The 21338-nt window shown below is 31.8% G+C and overlaps 2 protein-coding genes across 3 annotated transcripts in view; one reads left to right on the forward strand and one right to left on the reverse strand.

Moving 5' to 3' along the window:
* The window catches only part of LOC115876085 (proline dehydrogenase 1, mitochondrial), a 79432-nt gene extending 73028 nt beyond the window's left edge, over positions 1–6404 (forward strand). For both annotated transcript variants that reach the window (XM_030891781.1, XM_030891782.1), the window contains 3 exons: positions 178–463; positions 538–749; positions 5612–6404. In XM_030891781.1, the coding sequence (XP_030747641.1) occupies positions 178–463; positions 538–743 (492 nt within the window). In that variant the 3' untranslated portion in view covers positions 744–749; positions 5612–6404. The remainder of the gene's footprint in view (positions 1–177; positions 464–537; positions 750–5611) is intronic.
* A 276-nt stretch (positions 6405–6680) lies between these two features.
* LOC115875788 (116 kDa U5 small nuclear ribonucleoprotein component) lies at positions 6681–20274 on the reverse strand. Its single transcript, XM_030891291.1, has 11 exons — positions 19925–20274; positions 18932–19123; positions 18069–18295; positions 17869–18008; positions 14246–14427; positions 13950–14116; positions 12572–12760; positions 12260–12517; positions 9920–10259; positions 7564–7717; positions 6681–7254 (listed from the first exon to the last, which is right to left on the reverse strand). The coding sequence occupies exons 1-11, from the start codon at positions 20272–20274 to the stop codon at positions 7048–7050; spliced, it is 2406 nt and encodes an 801-aa protein (XP_030747151.1). The 3' UTR covers positions 6681–7047.
* Positions 20275–21338: the final 1064 nt, after the last annotated feature.

Consider the following 21338-nt stretch of genomic DNA (forward strand, 5'->3'; position numbering starts at 1 on the left):
ATTTCGGACTTCCATTGTCTTTATTTTTTTTATAATCTTGCTGGCCAGGGTATAGGCGGTAGTATAGGTTTGTACGTGGAAAATCCCATGCTACTCTTAAACATTCGTACCCCAGATGCCACTAAATATTAAGACAATAGTAACAGAAATGTCAACATTGTAAATTTCGTTTCTCAGGAAAGAGCTCGAGCTGCTGCCATGGGCTATCCAGATCCTACAAACCCCAACTTCGAAGCTACGAGCGAAATGTACCATAAAACTCTTACTGAATGCCTAAGACGAATCAAAGCATTCAAAGATAAGGGCGAAGATAAGAAAATTGCCATCATGGTAGCGTCACACAATGAAGACACAGTCAGATTTGCAATAGAGAAAATGAAAGAATTCAATATTGAGCCATCTGATAAAGTTATTTGCTTTGGTCAGCTATTGGCTATGTGCGATTACATCACGTTCCCATTGGGTGAGTATATTACTGTTCTCTATCTATTACTGGTTCTTTTCTTCAATTTCATTTATTTTTTATTAATCAAACAGGTCAATCTGGCTACTCTGCTTACAAATACATCCCATACGGTCCAGTAAATGAAGTGTTGCCTTATTTGTCTAGAAGAGCGCACGAAAACAAAGGCGTTTTGAAGAAAATTAAGAAGGAAAAGAGACTGCTCGCTAAAGAAATTTTGAGACGTTTAGGCACTGGACAAATATTTTATACACCAAAAGGGAATTATGTTCCAGTTTAAAAATATGTGAGTATACGTTTTTTAAAATTCCGCTGTCATAATATTTTCAAAAAGATGGTTGACATAATAGAACTCTATAGAAAAATTAAAGCAATTTACAGGCAAGCATTCGCCATCCATCCATAGACTTAAGCTTAATTTTTTTTTCAACTGTAAAACGTCGTCCTGTTCCAAGTTTAATGGCTTCAATGTAACTGTATCTGACTCAATACCCAACTTTCTAATAAAATTGATATTTTTATCTGAAAGTGACCAAACTGAAAGCCAATGGTGAATTTCTTTAAACCTGTACAGTCCCCGCTGTGTTGGTAATACTTTTGGGTCGTTATTTACATGTGTGGAAAAGTGGGAGTGTGAAAAATGCGACGGTGTGCTGTTGCAGCGTTGCCACACTCTCAGTGATACAAGTATGCCTTGCCCTGTCTAGTGTAGTATAGTATTTCCGAAGTCAACTGGAAGGTCACCCGATGCCGACAGAGGCAGTGCCGAAATTAAAAGGTTCAATATATTCCAACTGTTACTTTGAATGTGGCAGACAGTATTAAAACGTAGTAGATTCAGTATTAAACCTAAAAGACTTTCGGACTTCCATTGTCTATTTATTTTGCTTACACAATGTTTCGGTTAGAAGTACCACTGACCGTTATCAAGTGTGAACTAAACTAAATCCACTACTGCGGTTATACAGGATCCGGCAATAGTACGTCGGGCATCTGTAGCTCCTTAAAATTCCTTAGTAATATACGTCAGAATATATGCTAAACACATTATATATAATAAAAATATATTAAATTTATAGTTCATGTCTGGCAATTTTGCAATTTTATAGATAAACGTGGCAATATCGATTTTTTTTTCTCGCATTCCTTCCGTAGCTACAGATCCGCTGGTCAAACAGTATGTACAAGGATGTATTTCAGGAAAATATTTTAACATCTATAGGGTGGCTCAAAAAAGTGTTAGTGGATCGGGATGATTTTTTTAAAATGGAACACCCTGTATATTATTGCATTTTTGGCTTCCTTTCGGATCACTTTACATAATCCTAAGATCCATATTTCGATAGTTTCAAGGATATTAATAAATAAATAAAAAAATTATATTTTTCAACCTTCATTAAAAAAAATATTACAAATATAAGAACTGCCCTGAAATCAAAACTATATTAGGTATTTACTTTAGATGGTCTATACTTAACTTTGCTATAAATATCGTAATCTTAAATCATACAGGATATTTAAAATTCTACGCTAAAGTTTTTAAAATATATATATTTTTTTAAATAGAATACCCTGTATATTTTTTTTATTATATGGAGAATTAAAAAATGAGCATTTTTTGTATTTAAAGTATTCCAAAATTTTTAATGGTTTCGCAGATACCACGCAGTATTATTTCATATGATTCTCTCAGCGGGAAAATACGAGAGAAAAATCATTGGGTGGCTTTGATAAAAATTTACTATGGAAAATGCCATATGAAATATAAAACCGCAAATATCTGCGAAACCGTTAAAACTTTTGAAATACTTTTAAATACAAAAAATGTTCATTTTTTAATTCTCCATCTATTGAAAAAATAATATACAGGGTGTTCCATTTAAAAAAAAAACGAAGAAAATTTATTTTATATTTTAGAAAGTTTAGCGTAGAGTTTTGAACATCCTGTATGATTTACGATTACCATATTTATAGCAATGTAAGTACAGATCATCTAAAGTAAATACCTAATATGTATATAGTTTTGATTTCAGGACAGTTTAGTTATTGTATTTTTAATAATTTTTTGAAGGCTGAAAAATATATTTTTTATATCTATTCATATCTTAGGATTATGTAAAGTAATCTGAAAAGAAACCAAAAAAATGCAGTAATATACAGGGTGCTCCATTTAAAAGAATTCATCCCGATCCACTCATACTTTTTTAGCCACCCTATAGAAGTTAAACTATTTTCCTACAATACATCCTAGAACATACTTTAGATTAGCACTTAAACAAAATTCTTAATTCTTAAATAGAATTCTTAAGTTTTGTATTTTAGGAGCTACAGATGTTCGACGCACTATTGCCGGACCCTGTAACTAGAGCCACAGATTAGGTATCCTATAAGTATACAGATAAAAATATTGTCCCTAATTCGTGGTAAGAAAATTGTTTTAAATGTTCTTGTGCCCAAAAATAAACTCCCGTTTAAACAGCGTAATAACTGGGCCAGTCACAAGGCCAGTCAGGCGCTGTGTACAATTTTAGAGGCTATAAGTGGGCGTGCTTGAGATTTTAGAGGCTATAAGTTGTGCGCAAACTAGTAACCTTGCGCTTGTGCGCAAACTAATAACTAGCGCGCGACTCCGAAAGTTAGAACCACGAAAAACAATGCTTTTGACGATAAGTTTATAATCTGTATAATCTGTGCTAGAACCGAGTATCCAATTGCAAGTTCGACTCATTGGTGCACCAGCCTGAGGAGGATGCTCTCTCTCTCTTGACGATTCTATATGTGAAAGGAACATCGCAGAAGATCAGGCGAATAGCTAAGCAATATAAAATTAAAACTGTTTTAAGTCTAGGACTACTCTAAGAAATGTCCTAACAAAAACAAAACCTGAATCATCAAACCAGTAGAAAGAGTACATCTACCAGGTACCTTACATAAAAAACATACGCAAAGCGGTGAAACAACGAAGTCGGGCATTGCAGATCATGTGTGGTCCAAGCACCACAACATAAAATGGTTGGAAGCTCGGGTTGTCCACAAAGAACCCCATTGGAAAAATCGCAAAATTAAAGAGGTCGTATTCATTTCTAACAATAATAAAATCATTAGCAATCCAAGTATGGAAATTTCAACAATATGGCAACCACTTATAAAACGCTCCACTGCAGGTGTTTTTAGTGGACAACCTCACGCTTGACTGCATCCAACAAATTCACGGGGAATGCTCGGCTCTAGTATATAAGCTCAGTAGTTTTAGGATTTAGATTAGTTCACACTTGATAACGGTCAGTGATACTTCGAACCGAAACGTTGTGTAAGCAAAATAAAAGACAATGGAAGTCCGAAACTCTTTTAGTTTTAATATTCCAACTGTCTTCAGATAAACTACATATATAATCACGGTCGAAAGACGCTTTTTTTTCTGGAAGATAACTACATAAAATCATTAGATATGTTTCTAGACATTTGAAATCTAGTTATAGAATATCGTTAGGGCGACCGTTCCTTTTATAATGAAAAACCATTAGTAATCGTAGTAATTTGAAAACTCAACTTCTTAACATACAGGGTGTCCCAGAAATAAAGTCCAAAATAACGGAGTTATTTTAAAAAATGTCTACCTATGTGGCGGATTCATCTCTCCAAAAAAATCCTTTATGGGTATTTCGCCATTGCACTGCAAGAAAATCTACAAAATAAAATAGTTATTTTTTGTAAACACTTTTGCGTTAAACCTAAACGGACACTGCTTGTCAGAAGTTATGTTGTTTTTTGTCAGTTATACAAATTTGCCTAACAAAGAAAAAAATGCTTAACAGTGGCAGTGGCGAAACACCCATAAAGGATTTTTTGGAGGGAGTTATTTTACTTTGAAAATTTCCAAAAAAAATGATTTTTTGCTAAAATTTTGAGAACCACTCGATCTTTTCTGGATTTCTTTCTTGTAAATTTAATCTAATATCTGTGTTGCCATATTATTAAGAAATTATGTTTTTAACTAAAAACTAAAATTCAAAAAAAATTTTGAAAAAAATTTGTAATTTTCAAATTTTTTTTTCGCGAAAAAACATCATAGGTGTGTTTCTGGGGCTGAACTATACTACCAGTTAAAATACTTGCACTTATTTCTGGGATACCCTGTATAAATGTTTGCGTATTCACTCTCCGTTGTAATAAATATGTTTGTACTGGGTCGCCGTGACAATTACAACGTTGCATATAGTCAAAACTTTGAATAAGAAGACTAAGCAAGAAGTATATCAAAAATTTTAGGTCCACCGCGATGGGCCTCAAATATGGCCGACTTAAATTCCGGTTTATCAATGCCGTTCTAATTTTATTTAAAAATGTAAAACTATGATGTAGGGTAGACGTGGGGTAGACTCAATAATTTTTATTTTACGTTGTGAATAAACGTTGGTAGTTATTAAAATTGTTATAAAAATATAATAATTATTTATAACCATAAACAATCCGATACGCTACTGAAGCAGGAAAGTCAAATTGACGTATCTAAATTTTTTGACATCTAATCTTTGATAAGTAGTAAATAAAAGCAAAAATGCAAGAAAAAGAATTTCATAAATGATCGGTTTACTACACGTATGTATATTATATAGTCACTTACTAGCGAAAAGTTGTTCCATTATTTCACTCAATTTTTGCCGAGATCTACCGCACGCTACACAACCAACTATTTTAGTCTTTTTCGATAAATCGCGACAGTGTCACTGTTAATTTAAGTTCTGCCACAATTTCCAATCTAGATTTACTAGCTTTATACAACTATCAGTAGTAGAATAAATAATAAATAACATAAAATAAGCTTCGTAAAGACTGACAAATCCACAAAATTTCAAATCAAATTCAAATGTGTCAAATGAATCGTCAAACAGAACTGTCAAGGATCCCCACCCTAGAGTCCTTTTTCCGCCCACCATGCATGAATACATGCATAGCATTATGCTCCTTCCTTAGTCTTCTTATTCAAAGAGTCAAACTTATTTTTTTTGTTACTGAGTATGTTGAAGAAATTCTGTATAAACTTTTTTCGATAACTCAATAATAAAAAATGTTCATCTTTGTTGCGAATATTTTTGCACGCCCTTTTTTATACATATTATATCTAATATCTCTCGTTTTTATTTTTAGGTTCCTCCCTCCCCTGTTTATTCGAGTACCATAAAACATCGCCGCGTTTTGTCCGGCTACGACGTAACTTATTTGTAGATAAAATAAGTAGTTTGAAAGCAAAATTCTTTTTCGTATTTTCTAAATAACTGTATCTGCGTGAAAATGAATTGCACCCGAGGCCTAAAGTTTTTTGCAGGATCTGATAAGTCTAAATAGTCAATTAAGATAGAAATGATTAAATCTCGAGATCGATACATTTCATGAATTTTTGATGTAATATTCTTAATAAGGACTCTAATACTAGTTCTCTATAGTTAAATTATGCTAATTGTAAAATTAAGTCGACTATTGAAAACAGTTGTTTGGCTTCAAAGATTATGAAATGTTGAAGAATATTGTTTCACGCAGATCATAATAATATGTATGTAATTTTGCCTAAATTATATTAAAATTAAAAACTTGTACAGATGTAATTTGTGTATGAATGTTATTGATGTACATGATCGTAAATTAAGTTTTGTACGTTTAAGTGCAAATTGGAAAATTTTTATTACTTAATTTCTTCAGTATTTTTTAGATTTTTATTTACAATACAGTGTTTGTAATTTTCGATCGATTATTACTAAAAATCATGATATTATGAGAGATATAATTCAAGGAATATATTTTGCTGATCGACATGCCGATTTCGACATTTTTGTAGCCTGTGATTTAATAATTTAATATAAAAGAAAAGAAAAGAACTCTTACCTATTAGTGTTTTATAAAAAATGTTTCTTTTTGGTGTGAATCAAATAAACTTAATTAAAATTATTGTGATTTTTATTTGGTTTTTAATAGCACTTGTGATTTTACTTAATTTGTTTGCAAATATGATAGAGCATGTTATTGTCAATGATAGTATTTAGTTTGTAAACAGATTAGGTTTTAGTTAAAATACCAGTTATTTATTAATATGTCCATAATAAAAATGTTCAGACAATAAATCTTAATAAATAAATGTCATGTTAATAAGTGTTGTTTAGTTGTTGCCAATTTAAGGCATTAATTTGTATTGAGGTAAGTTTAAATAAATGTAGACTTCTTGACGTTCGGAAAAAAAGAGAAGGGGAAATGTGCCTACCCTCTCAGATATTTATTCATAAAATACACAATGCTAACTTCACACACAGTAGATCTGTGTGTGGTCGCGGTGATTAACCTCCCACCTATACTTTCTACAATGTACCTTAATTGTTACACTTTATTTTAGGTTAAAATTTAATTTTTTGTCCCTTCTGTAAAATTGTGTCGTAAGCAGTTGCCTCTTTGTTCTCCGAGAGGGGATATGACTTCTAAATATGTCAAAAATAGTATGCAAATTCAAATCAACTTAATACAAATTGAATTTGAATTTAAAAAAATGATTTAATTATACTTACTAATTAAAACATTACAAAATAATATTTGAACTTTTAGAGTAAAGGATAATTAAGCATGACATCTTGTCTTGCCAGTTCCAGCAACATAGGATCGTCAAAGAATTTGTTGATAGACACGTCTTGACTTAGACCTTTTCTTCGTCTCGTTTTAATCATGAATTCTCTCGCCAGATGTGTTGCTGGTTGCGGTTCCAAAGGTCGAATAACTATAGATTTATCCAGTGGATCTCCAGGAACAATCTGAAAGAAATAACGCTGTATTTAGAAAGTACTCATTGCATTTTTAGTCTTTACTAGATATGCGATAACTCGAGCGAAAATTCATAAAAAAATCATTGCTTAAAATGTCATCAATAATCATCATTATTCTGTGTCGGCCTTGTGGTTATTTCAGTGTCATTTTTTCAAGCATTATTGCTAATTATTGGAGATATTTTAAAACATCAATATTATAATAAATTAGTTTGTGTTTTGTCGTGTGTTTTAAATTAAGGACCCACGGATTCCGTAACAATTATCTTCTGTATTCTGGACTAGAACTACTTTTACCTGCCAGTGATGAAACACTGATAAACAAAACGCCTGGCCTTGTGTATGTGTTCTTAAGTCAGTTTCAAATCCAAAACTGTCAATGGCGGGAATGAAAGCCTTAATAGTGTATAATGGCGATCCTGGTACTGGGGCATCCTGGGTAACATGGCCACTAAAAATATAAAATATGTATTAACTTTACATTTTTTATTCTGCTTTAAACAAAAACACTTAAAAGTCACTGTTATTTCTGTTGCAATACAAAAGTAGAATCGGTTTATTACATTGAGAGAGATAAAATAATAATATATAAGAGAATAGAATAAACACCTACATAGGTGAATCACAAAAGATATCAGTGACACATCACTTACTTTATTAGAAGGTTAATATAAAAAAGCTATTAGGCCAATCACATTAGAGGGGTCACTTGGAAATAAGTATTGGAAAGCTCATTGTAGGTTTTGGTTCATTTGACACAAAAGAAAAGTTTCTTAGGTTTGCACGGTTGCCGACCACCGCTCGAGGCAGAAAAAGCAAAAGATTCTTGCATTTTAGCAAATATGTCAATATTACTTAAGTTAAAGAGAATTAAATTACGTTAAATGTGAGCATTCATTGAATTCGGTTTAGTAACGTGGCTTAAATCTAATATTGAAGACTGGTGATATTTACCCACTTTGCTGAAAAATACATTAAAGTGACATTCAATGATCTGTCACATGTAAAACATTCTAATTAGAAAAAATACACCTAATGTTACAGAGCATTAAAATGTGGGTTTAATGGGCATTTTAAATTTGTTCCAGTACAGCCGCGAAAATGAAGATATTCCGAAACTTGGCATATTATATGTTCTTCAGTATCCAAGAGAGGTACCCTCCCATTCCTTCCAACTCTGTATGAAATAACTTTACAGAAGAATAAGTCTACAAGCTACTAAGTCCCGAGCCTAGAAATACAACAGCTGTTCAAAAGTGACAAAATAAAAGTATTGACTGAGAGTATCTTAGATGGTGAATACAGGAACGGTAAATAGACCATTCAGGGTTTACAGTAAGATTTACCCATTACATAGTTTTTTCTATAAAAACGTTCCATCCGGGAACGTTCGCTCGATTATTTACCATAAATCCATAGAAACACTAGTTATTTGAACAGATCTGGTGGGATGTAGTTCGTTAATGTCCCAAATGGTGATTCTCTTAAACCCGTGTTTTGTGGTAAAACACCAATGGTATACTCCCATCTCAGCTATAGTTTGGGCTATTGGTATCTTCGTCAACTTGGTAATTATCGAGTCAAAAATCTGCCATCCACAAGTCAGGTGGATTCCCGCCGCTGCCACCACCACTTACAAGACAAATACGATAAAGTTAGTCTTTGTAACCTCTCAGTTCAGGTGTAATAATTAATCAATCTTAGATGGTCAGGATTTCAACAGAATGGAAACTAACTCGCAATTGATATACCGGGTGCGTCTTGAAAGTGGCTCACCCCTATAACTTTTTAATTTTTTTAGATAATGACAACTTTTGATTTTTAAATTGCACCCCCGGTATATTTTTACTTTATTCGATAGAAAATGATATTCTGAATAGAATGACGTATCATATGTCAATTTTTTACATTCTCGCTTAATAAAAAATTAGCATATTTGGAAAAAGCATTTTTATACGAATAAATTGATACCACACACTTGGTATTTCGAGTCAAATTTTCGTTACGCAAGTTAACAATATATAATTTCTAATAATCTTATAATTTCAAATAAACCATATGCGAAAATGTCAAAAGTTGACATATGACATGTCATTCTATTCAGAGTGTTATTTTCTATCGAATAAAGTAAAAAAATACCAATGGTGCCATTTAAAAATCAAAAGTCAAACAGGAAGTGACCGAAAACAATTGAATACGTCAATCAATCCTAATTTATATCATATACACCAAATCTGTTTTTTTTAACTGACAAATTAAAAAAGTTATATCGGTGAGCCACTTTTGAGACGCACCCGGTATATCTATAATACCACTTTTTAAGTCATTTCATACAGGTACCCCCCTTTCTTGGACATATTTTCTTTTTCTCGGCATGAATTCTGTAACTTTCATTGTATTTTTTTATTTAGAATGATTGTTCATACGACGCAACGTTTCGGAACTATAGGCGAAAATTTAAAAAAAAAATACGAGAATTTTGCCATCTTCTGAACTTCTTGAGTCATGTAATTGTGCAAGCCTAGGATACTTCCCTTTCGTGTCAAATGGACCAATCAAAACAATAATAAGCTTTCCAAGTGACTCCTTTATCCTATTTGACAGTCCTATATTCAATCTTAGGGATCTAAACTCAGCATTCAACAAAACGTACCGTCTTTTTGCTAATACCGTATACACGGCTGATACACAATCAGCTGGTGCTTGCACCTCTACAAACAAATAAGGTTCCATTAATCTGGGTGTCGCCATCAGAAATGCAGAATAAACAACTCTTCTCGCAGTAGGAATGATTTGTCCACCGCCCCGATGTAAAGGTTCTTGCGCTATGACGGCATCTAAGATTTTAAATTTTGTATTTCTAATCGGTTCTTCGCACAAAGGTCCCTCCCTGGTACCCCACTGAAAACCTTGTACAATTGAATCTTTTACAGAACTCAACAATCCTTTATCGACTTCTGAAGGTAGAGTGTCATCTACCAGAATGTTAGGACCTGTAAATATTTATAATAGTGTTATGGTAGTGGTAGAGGTAGGTTAATAGAAGTATAGAGGTATAAAAAAACCGTTGCCAGACACGGCATCGCGCAAAGACTGAGATAGCATAGGCGTTGCGGGTCTGGTTCGCAATAGCTGCATTGGTGAATATAAAAATATCAATGAAAATAATTATTATTAATAAATGAATTAAAGAAAATCGTTTTTTAGCAAGTTTATTGCTACTATTAATATGCTTTCTGCAAACTTCTTTTTATATTTTTTACATATTAAAGTTTTGTTTTGGAGTAATAGGGCTCGAACACACTGACGACCAGGTCGCACCGGCCAGGCCGCAGCTACATCTAAAACCTTTAAATCAAATGATACAGCGCACACTAACGTCCTGGCCGTCCGTTGGTCATTGCGACCAGAAGACTGCAAGGAAATATTAGTATTTTCTGCCGCTTGTTGCCGGTTTTCTTCCAAATTAATAATTTTTCAGATGAAATCCCTCAAATTCAAGGCAAAATATTTTATTTTGTATAAGATATGGTGTTTTAGTGTAGTTTTTGCACACGTGCAGAAAATCCAAAGAAATAGTATACAGACTGGATCAAAGGGAAACTTAAATCTAGTCCCTTTTTTATCAAGGGTCGATTCTATTAAAAATTCAAAACATTTTTATATAACATACTCTATTTATGGTTGGTATGATACCTGTTATTATACCTTCGAGTTTGTTGTTATTATAACTTCGATGTTAAAACATAAAAAAATCATATTTAAAGTTTCTACAACCACTTGTTTTTTTATTAAATTAGTTTGTTTAGTCGTATTGTAGTCATGTACAAGGAGGACAACTGTATTTTAAATACTATATATAATTTAACGTTTTTCAAACAGGGTCCCATTAGACTATATTTCTACTAGGTACATTATTTAAAAAAAAAATAAAAGTAAAAGTAACTTAAACATTCATAAAAATAGAAGTATTTACTGTTGTAGATTCTCAGTAACAATAAAAAAGAGGAATTTATATTGTAAACATTGAAATAACTGGAAGCTAAACTTTCTACCTGCTTTTATTTAGAGCCAGTGTCTGAAGACCATTTTTTACGATGGCCCTAATATGTTTACTTCTAATGTCGATAAGAGCCATCAGTAGAAGTCCATATCAGTAGAAAAAAAAAATAGAATATCTCCCTTTTTGGCGGCCGCGCGTACACAATGCTTTTTTTTCGGCCTATTTGTTCTGCTTGCTCGTGCGCGCTCGGTTCGTTCGGGCTAAAATGCTCGAGTCTGGACGCACCTTTAGGAACAATACTGTTTTTGCCCTTTATTGATATAATGCTAAAAATCTCACGAGTTACATGTCTCACTCTATACATATTAAATTACATAGACGTAGGATGTAGAATATTCTGTTATGAAACGACTGATGGAATAGCAGGCATCGCGGATTTGAAAAACATGGAAATAACGACGTTATCGTGTAGTCGGGGTTGGAGATTTCACTTACTCCATACCACACCAGTTAAGTATTTATTAACGAAAAATCCAAGAATATTTTAAATGCATTATTTCATATTAGAACATTTAATAAGCTTCGCTTTTTAGTTAACTGGGATATTTTAACATTTCTGAAACAATATTTTCTAATTGGTAAACGTAAAACGTAAACTGGCCGCAACATCTGGCCGCAGCTATAAACGCAATGCATCCGGCCAGCCGACGGCCAGGTCGTTGCGACCTGGTCGTCAGTGAGTTCGAGCCCATATAGTAGTAGTAATAAAGCTATTTTTATTAATATTTTCAAATATGTACTTTCATTGTTTTTGCTACATTTTATAACTATTCAATAACAACTTAATTCACCAAAGCAAAATAGTAAGTACTTTGCAAAAACTGAAAATTGAAATAAATGAGGACTGTCTAAGGTATTCTTTTTTTTAATATTATTAATTAATGTTGATATTTTTGTTTAATACTAATTTTCTATGTAAGCTCAACTTGCCTGTATTGTCAGGACCAAAAGCCCATATACTCCTAGCAGCTAACAAGTCCCAATCATATTTAGTTTGGAAAAATTCTCCTAATTTTTTCTTGTTCCAGCCTATTTGTACATTTTCGTTTTCGATATCCTCAGCTAATCCCTTTTCCAAAGGCTCAGCAATCATAGTGAGTTTGTTCTTTTTATTTGGTGTTTCGGCAAAACATTTTAAACTTGACGTTTCAACAACAGTTTCACAAAATACTACTACAGGATCAGCCACTATAAATAAGAAAAGATTATTTCTGAAACGTAAATATACAGGTTGATATTCACCTTTGATATCAATTTCTGAATACATTTTTCTTAAATCATGCATTACACAATCTAGATACAGTTCTCCTGTACCTAAGACAACGTGTTCGCCACTTTCTTCTACTCTTGTGGTAAGCAAGGGGTAAGACTTATTAACTTTCCTTAAGCCATCTAACATTTTTGGTAATTCAGATGGATTTACTGGTTCCACTAAAAATCATAATATATCATAGAAAGCACACTTATTATTATTATTTTTTATATATGTATACTATTTTTTTGTATATGTTTTATATCACTGTAACAAAATAAATATATTTGTTTGGTAATCTTATTCTTCATAAAATTATTATTATTTATTTTATATTATTATTATTTTCCAACAAATGTTATAGTCGGTTTCTAAAAGCGTGAGAGCACAAGGCCCTCATTATAAATGCAAAAGGCGTTTTCCTGTGTACAGTGTGACATGCCAAAATATGGGACCAATTTAATTTTAAGGGTATATCTTCCAATGAAATTCAGACAACTTTAACACGTTTGTAGATGGACATATCTGGTACATTAACAATAGGCCAATTAGAATATTTAGGTACTGACCGCACCAACGTCTGGTATAAGGGTTTTAAGATTTATTTTAATGTTTTATGGCCCCAGCCCTTCTCGCTGTCCTCTCAGGCATTTTGAAACAGACTGTAAGAGCGCTTTCACACACGCCGGCAAAATCGATGCCGGTGCCGGATCTGAAATCGATTGCAATGTAATTAAATTAGCTCCTTCACATATACTCCGGTCCGGCAAAATAGTCGGGGACCGGCAAATCCAATAGAATTAAATACGACTGTCGGAACGGGTGCAAAGCCGGCGCCGATATTGCCGGTGTGTGTGCAAGCGCTCTAACTCTTCCCGATACATATGGGGATATTGCAAATATAAATGGTATATACAGGGTATCCCAGAAATAAGTGGAGAGTGGGTGGTAGATCACGATAAAAGAAACACATTTTCTCTTTATCGTTTTTCAATAACGGAGTTATTTTACTTTGAAAATTTCCAAAAAAAATATTTTTTGTTAAAATTTTGAGAACCACTGGATCTTTTCTGGATTTTCTTTCTTGTAAATTTAATCTATACCTATGTTGCCATATCATCAAGAAATTATGTTTTTTAACTAAAAACTAAAAAAAATTCAAAAAATTTTTCAAAAAATTTCGAATTTTCAAAATGTTTTTTTCGCGAAAAAAACCTCATAGGCGTGTTTCTGGGGTTGAACTATACTACCAGTTAAAATACTTGCACTTATTTCTGGGACACCCTGTATTGCTAGAATATTGTGCTTAATTTTCTGTCAGTTAATATATTGTAATGTTCAAAATTTATAAGGAAAAGATACACTTACCAGCAATTTTAATAATACTCTGCGTGTTAAATTTCAAAGGTCTGAAAATGTAAAGATCACTGCGTATTGTTAGATCTGTAATTGTTGATGTCTTTACTATGGATTGATCTATACCTTCTATTAATACCCAATTTCCAGCTGGAACTCTGTTTAGTTCAATTTTATATCTAAAAAAAACGCATAACATTTTGTAAAACTATAAATATTTTAAATGTATTCAAGAAGCAGACAAAGATTTATAAAAGTGTAACTGCATATATTATTAACAAAACTATATAATAAATAATCTAACTGACCTTGACTCGTATATCCATAAACGACCGACGGTAAGTATTCTGGAATCCTCTTCATCTTGTAATGTGTAATTTTCACCAAGTATCTGTACATCGGTTCCAGCATGAAGAGTACCGCTCATAACTCTGCCTAATACTTGAAAGAATGTACAGTCTTCGGTGGGATACATTTTAGAGCTATGAACCTTAAGAATTAAAATAATAAATAAAAAATTGAAAGTATGTAACAATAAAAAAAAGTGAGCCCGGTCTACACATAACGTTTTACTTGTCAGGTAAGACGGATAAAAACTAGCACAGGAAGTTTTAGTTTTATCAATTATAACATTATGTTTAGTAGTGAAGTTGACAAGAAAAACCTAACAGGCACCTTAAAATTTACTATATTTTGTTCTAGTGGGCCGATTTTGATGATTTTTAAGCAATTTGGAGCTAAATTATTTTACTTTTTAGTATCTCCGAAATTAAAAATGAAACTTTCTATATGTCAATTATACGAGGGAAAACAAAACGTTTATATTTTAGTGAAAGTTTCATATACCCAGTGGAATATGTTAACAATGCAAGGAATTTAAAAATCATTTTATTATCTAGGTACGTCTTTTTCCGATAGTTTATTTGTTGATTCATCTCAATAGCTTTATTTTTATTGGAGATATTTACTTTTGAATAAGACAGTAACGATTTACAGCTATTTTAGTATTGATTTTTGGTCCTCATCAACATACTTACTTATAAAATAGTGAATATTGTTTTTGTAAGGTCACTGTCATTGAAAAGTCATATTATTATTGTTTATCGACGTTTACTCCAGAGAGAAACTGATAACAAAAGTGAGAGGGCTTGTGGAATAGGGCATTTCGTAGACAAGTTTATTTTGTCACCGCGCTTCCCAGACGCGCATAGCGTTTAGGCGGTTAAAAATGGAAGTTTTTAACTTTGCAAGTTAAACATTTTACTGGATTAATTAGATTGTCAGTAGTTTTTTCTGTTGTGTTAAAATCTGTTGATAATCGGAGTAATAAATTGTTTTTGACTGAATGTGCCTGTTCTTTTAGATTGTGAGAAGAGAAGATTATTGTCATTATTGATTATTTCAGATTCCACGATTATTCGGCATTTTTGTAATTTTTGTTTTGTGGTTGAGATCCAGACAAAACGTTTCCTTTAAAGGTAAGTTTTATCTCGGTAATTATTTTAACATACCTAATAGTAATAGTGAGTGCACATAATAATCGTACATTGCTATTAACATAAGCACAACCTATAGGATAAATCATAACATTCTTATTCAAAACATCACATTCTTTTCTGATACCTATGGAACGACTAGGTATTATACCTGGTATTATTACCAGTAATACAAATTATTTTCTTCAACTGATAGGTTCTTGTTATAGAATAAAGACTATCAAAAACATTGAATAATTACGGGATACCTACTGATACTCTGTGCGAGCTCCCAACCGTGCTTCCCTGTTCACCCCCAAAAAAGTTAGATAAAAAAAGATATTGAAGATTGCAGCCTTGAGTTGGAGTATGGCAAGGAGTATGGGCTACACTACGACATGTACAGAAACGGATTACCTAAACTGGTAAGCATGTAAAATTAAACCTTAATGAAAAATTGAACTTATTTATTTTTAGCTCAAGAAAAGGCAAGACAATCCACAACCCACCAAAGACCTGGTAAATGAATTCTGCAAAAACTGAAAACCAAACTAAGTTAAATAAATTATTATGTTCCTACACAGTATTTTATTTATAGGTTTTAATGCTTTAAAGTCTAATAATAAATTTTCGTTGTCAACAAAATAATCTAAAAAAACTACGAAGATTTCTTATTATAAACTTGAAAAATTAAGATTCGGTTACCACCGTCACGCCACTGATGGAGTGAAATGACAGAAAGACAGACGAAACTCAACCGTGTTGTCATATTTATGTACCTATCTCTTTTTAACTCTCATAAAAGTGCCAAACCATGTATGATTCTAAAAAATTGAGTTTTATGAATGGAGTGTTCTGTCTACCTATATTTAGATGTCTTTGGGTTAGATGCCAAAGGCCGCGCCACTAACACACTCTTGTTAAAAAACGATTTAAATTAACGTTGATCGGTCTCTCACTTTAGTTATTAGTGTTCTCTCTGGTTTACTCTAGTAGAGATGGTTTTAAGTTCGACGTATCGGCTATTGCTGCTTTAATTGATCATGGTAGAGATCAACTTTTGGACTTAAAACCATATCTGCTAGAGTAACTGCCCAACAGACAATAATAATATGATTTTTCAAAGACAGTGACATTAAATAAATCATTATAATCAACACTATTTTGTAGGTCTGTTGAGTAAGACCAAAAGCAAAGTCATGGCTTAAAGTAAAAAATTCGAAAAAATGGTAAGACTCTTTCAAAAAAATAAAGCAATTGAGATGAATCAATAAACAAACTATCGAGGAAACAGGCACTTAGATGATAAAGTGATTTTTAAATTTAAATCCAAATAATATAGCTACAAGTTGCTTAAAAATCATCATAATCGATCCGATATTGTGTTCTAGACAATATACGTATAAAACTCTAAAATACATGAAAATTTTAAGGTGCCCGTTTTTCGTGCCGAGGTACTAAAACATTGAATTTATGGCTTAAATTTCGTTTGTGCACACGCAAAACTAACTGTGAAAATAGTATTGCTTGGTAATAATCAAGAAAATCGACAAATATCGTGAAAATCTACAAAATAAAATAGTTATTTTTTGTAAACACTTCTGCGTTAATCCCATACGGAAACTACTTGTCAGAAGTTAGGTTTACAGATAGGTATACAAATTTGCCTAACGAACAAAAAATGCTGAATGTTTCGGAAAGTTTATCTCTTTCCGTCATCGGAAGCAAAAAAAAATACAAAGAATAAAGAAAAAAACTATTTAAAATATTTAAATTCAACTACTCGAGAACACTTTAGTTTTTTAAAACAGATACGTCTACAAAAACCGTTAACGTTCTGTTAAAATGACATTATATGAAGTTAAACTTCAAAATTAACAACTACTTAATAAGGTAAAACCAAAAAGCCCCAAACTTTCTGTATGATTATTTTTAATTTTTACATATGTTCTGTTTATTTATGTTATATTATTTAAAATCAAAAAGCGATTGTCATCTGTAAACAATTTTATAAAACTAGATTATTTTGTAAAACTATGCAAAAATATTAGATTTAAAAGTCGCTTATTATAGCTTATATACTGTAATATATCTACACTATTTCTTGTAAATTTACTTATATTTACGACAGTTTTTTTCACACTGAAGTAGGCAGAATGATCCCGTCAGTTTTCCAGACGGTCTTTCATCTTAACACAACCCAACAGACCTTTTTTTGGTCTACGCACAAGATTTCACTTGACACATTTTGAATGAACAGGTAAGACTGACCGATAAAACGTTATATGTATAAGGGCTGAAAAGAAAACGTCACTATTGAAACATTCGTATTCAATACAAAACAACTCGAAAAGCTTCACATAATTTTTCTATTCTAGCATTTTCAATTTATGGCGAAACACGATCCTTTAACACAGTCAAAATTGATATTTTTCTAAATAAAGTTATTCACTTACCATTAGAAGACCTTCTTGGTCGCAATTGACCATATCCTCATAAACTTTAGTTTCACCAGGACCTGTATAAATATGGTCAACTTTTGTTTTAGCATTGTCTAATGGCGATTTTATATGTTCAACACACATATTAACAAAACCTTCAAAATCATAAGAAAATTCAATTATGTGAAATAAATAATTTAAGTATAATCACTTACCGTTAAAATCACCCAAAAATTTATTACACACTAATCGCAGTAATGGTCTAATATTTAATTTCATTTCATTTTTGTTTAATTTAATTCCTAGCTCATCCAGAACTTTAGGCAGGGTTGTGTCTACATCGCCTACCACTTGAGCAAATACTTTATAAAGTGGTTCAAGTATAAACTCAACAAAACTTCTCTGGGCTGAATTATGGGGAGCTTTTTTTGTAAATTTACGACTAAAATAATTACAATTGTTATAATGTTTACTTTTTAAAGATGACTAGGAATGGGCGATAATGAATTTTATCTATCGACAAGTTACTGCAATTCACCTATCGATATACCGATAATTTTGAAGTCGCCTGTTATTCTAGGAAAAAGACCTAGCCCTAATCGTAGGTATCTAATATAAAAACCTATCTCATAAAATTTTAGGAAAACAGAAAATCCAATATACCGTATTTTAAATAATAATTTTGAACTGTTCAACTAATATTCAGGTTTTTAAAAGGGCAAATAAAAATATACCCACAAAAATAAATATCAATAACTACCGACCCACATATGCATATTTTGACTGCTATCTATAATATATCGATAGATATCAATAACAGATGCTTATGATAATGCAATGAATACACTCATAGATAGGTGACGATACATATATCATAGGTGCCAATATATCAAGAAGTACTGACATCGATATTTTTTGATATGTCGATAAATTCAAAGTCACTTATTGTTTTTTTCGATATATCACTAAATATTGATAATTATCAATACATCGGAGAAATCCCATTCCTAAGGTCGTCTACTATAATAATAAAAGCTGCGTATTTACGTTTATCGTACATTTTTACTTTGGCACTTACTTTTTAGGATTAAAATAAATGTCACCCCATAATCGCTTTGAAAACTCTTCCACATTGACCTCTCCATAATACAAGTTGTATATATTTGCAAAAGACTTTAGTGTGAAACATACGCCATATTGGGCACTTGCAAAACATACATTTCCAAGAACAGGAGAAACAATCTGTGGGTTAGCGTCATCTGAATATAAACTGAAATATAAAAAAAATATATTTTTATTTATATTTGCTTATTGCTTACAGTAGTACCATACATATATATTGAGTAAAAATTATTTTCAATAGTGTAGTTAAAAAAAAAGAAAGTTTCTCCAAAAAATCCTATATGGGTATTTCGCCACTGCGAGAAAATCTACAAAATAAAATAGTTATTTTTTGTAAACACTTCTGCGTTAATCCCATACGGAAACTACTTGTCAGAAGTTAGATTTACAGATATACAAATTTGCCTAACGAACAAAAAATGCTTAACGTTTCGGAAAGTTTATCTCTTTCCGTCGTCAGAAGCAAAAAAAAGACAAAGTATAAAAAAAACTATTTAAAATATTTAAATTCAACTATTCGAGATCACTTTAGTTTTTTAAAACAGATACGTCTACAAAAACCGTTGACGTTCTGTTTAGTATATCAAGTTAAACTTCGTTAGTTGAATTTAAATATTTTAAATAGTTTTTTTTATTCTTTGTCTTTTTTTTGCTTCTGACGACGGAAAGAGATAAACTTTCCGAAACGTTAAGAATTTTTTTGTTCGTTAGGCAAATTTGTATATCTGTAAACCTAACTTCTGACAAGTAGTTTCCGTTTGGGATTAACGCAGAAGTGTTTACAAAAAATAACTATTTTATTTTGTAGATTTTCTTGCAGTGGCAAAATACCCATATAAGATTTTTTGGAGAGATGAATCCGCAATATAGATATAGACATTTTTTAAAGTAAGTTTGTTTAGATTTTTTTTGGTATTGCTTACATCCAACTATTATTTCAATTACTTACGTTAGTAGTCCATTTATTTCCTCTACAATATGTCTCAGCTTATAGTAAGCATCTTGTGGAGGTAATTTTAGTTCTAACATCAGCCGATCAATTTTATTAATGCAAATTGTGATTTGCATTTGCTCCTGTACAGCGTGTTTTAATAGCCGTTCAGTATTTAACATGACTCCCTCGGCTGCATCGATAAACAGAACTACACCATCACATAAACGCATAGCAGCTGTTACTTCATCAGAAAAGTTAACATGACCTACAAATATGAACATAATGTAAAGGTTAATTTGAGCCAAAGATTTTGAGAGTAACTCGAGTATAAGTCCAGTGAGAGAATATATAATTTTGACAGACATCTCTCATGGGATAAATTAGGTATGTATATCAATATTTTGTATCAATTAGTATTGCCCAAATTACTCCTGAAGTATTAGTTCAAGAAAATAGATCTTCAAATATGATGTTTTGGTAAAAACTTGAATTTTTGATTTATTTTAAAAGATAATATACAGGGTGGTCCGAACTGTATTCCGGAAATTTCGGCAGCATATTCTGCAGATAAAAATAGGTAAAAAAGTTCATATAAATGTATGAAATAAAATGCTCGGTTTTGGAGATACAGGGTGTAGAAGTTTCATTTTTATTTCCATTTTATCCAAATAATTTCTGAAGTAACGTCAATATTTGGATGAAAATTGGTGTCTGGGAGTTTTTTGATATGAGAAATTTATTTTGATACCAATATGACTCCTACTTGTAGAGGGCGCCACCTACATATTTTTTAACTGGTTTGATGAGTAATAACTTTTCGTCCGTATCTGTATAAAACGGAAAGTCTGAGTCAAAAAATATACATTTACGACGTTTTTTACGTAAAAAAGGTCTCTTGGTAAAAATCGCTACGAGTAATGGTTCTCGAGATATTTGAAATCGAAATTATCAATTACTTTCATCATTGACATAAATTAAATATGTTGGCTAAATAGTTATTAGATCGAAATCATAAATTTGAAATGTTTTTGTGCCAAAAGTTTAACAGAAACTGTTTTATCATAATTTTTTTGCAGAAAAATGTATGATTAATTTAAAAAAATAAAAATTTACCAAATTTATTATTTTAGTCAAATAACTATCTACTCAACATGTTTATTTTTTGTCAATAATGACATGTATTGACTATTTTCATTCTAAATATCTTGAGAACGGTGGCTCGTAGCGATTTTTGCTAAGAGACGTTTTTTACGTAAAAAGTCATGGAAATGTATATTTTTTTACTCAGTAGTTTTATTATACAGGTACGGACGAAAAGTTATTACCCTTCAAAACAGTTAAAACACATGTAGATGGCGCCCCATATAAGGCGCCAATGACAAGGAGTCATGTTGACATCAAATTCAAATTTCTCATGTCAAAAAACTCC

The sequence above is a fragment of the Sitophilus oryzae genome, unplaced genomic scaffold (genome assembly GCF_002938485.1).
Source record: "Sitophilus oryzae breed Bouriz unplaced genomic scaffold, Soryzae_2.0 scaffold_1396_pilon_pilon, whole genome shotgun sequence".
Taxonomy (NCBI): domain Eukaryota; kingdom Metazoa; phylum Arthropoda; class Insecta; order Coleoptera; family Curculionidae; genus Sitophilus; species Sitophilus oryzae.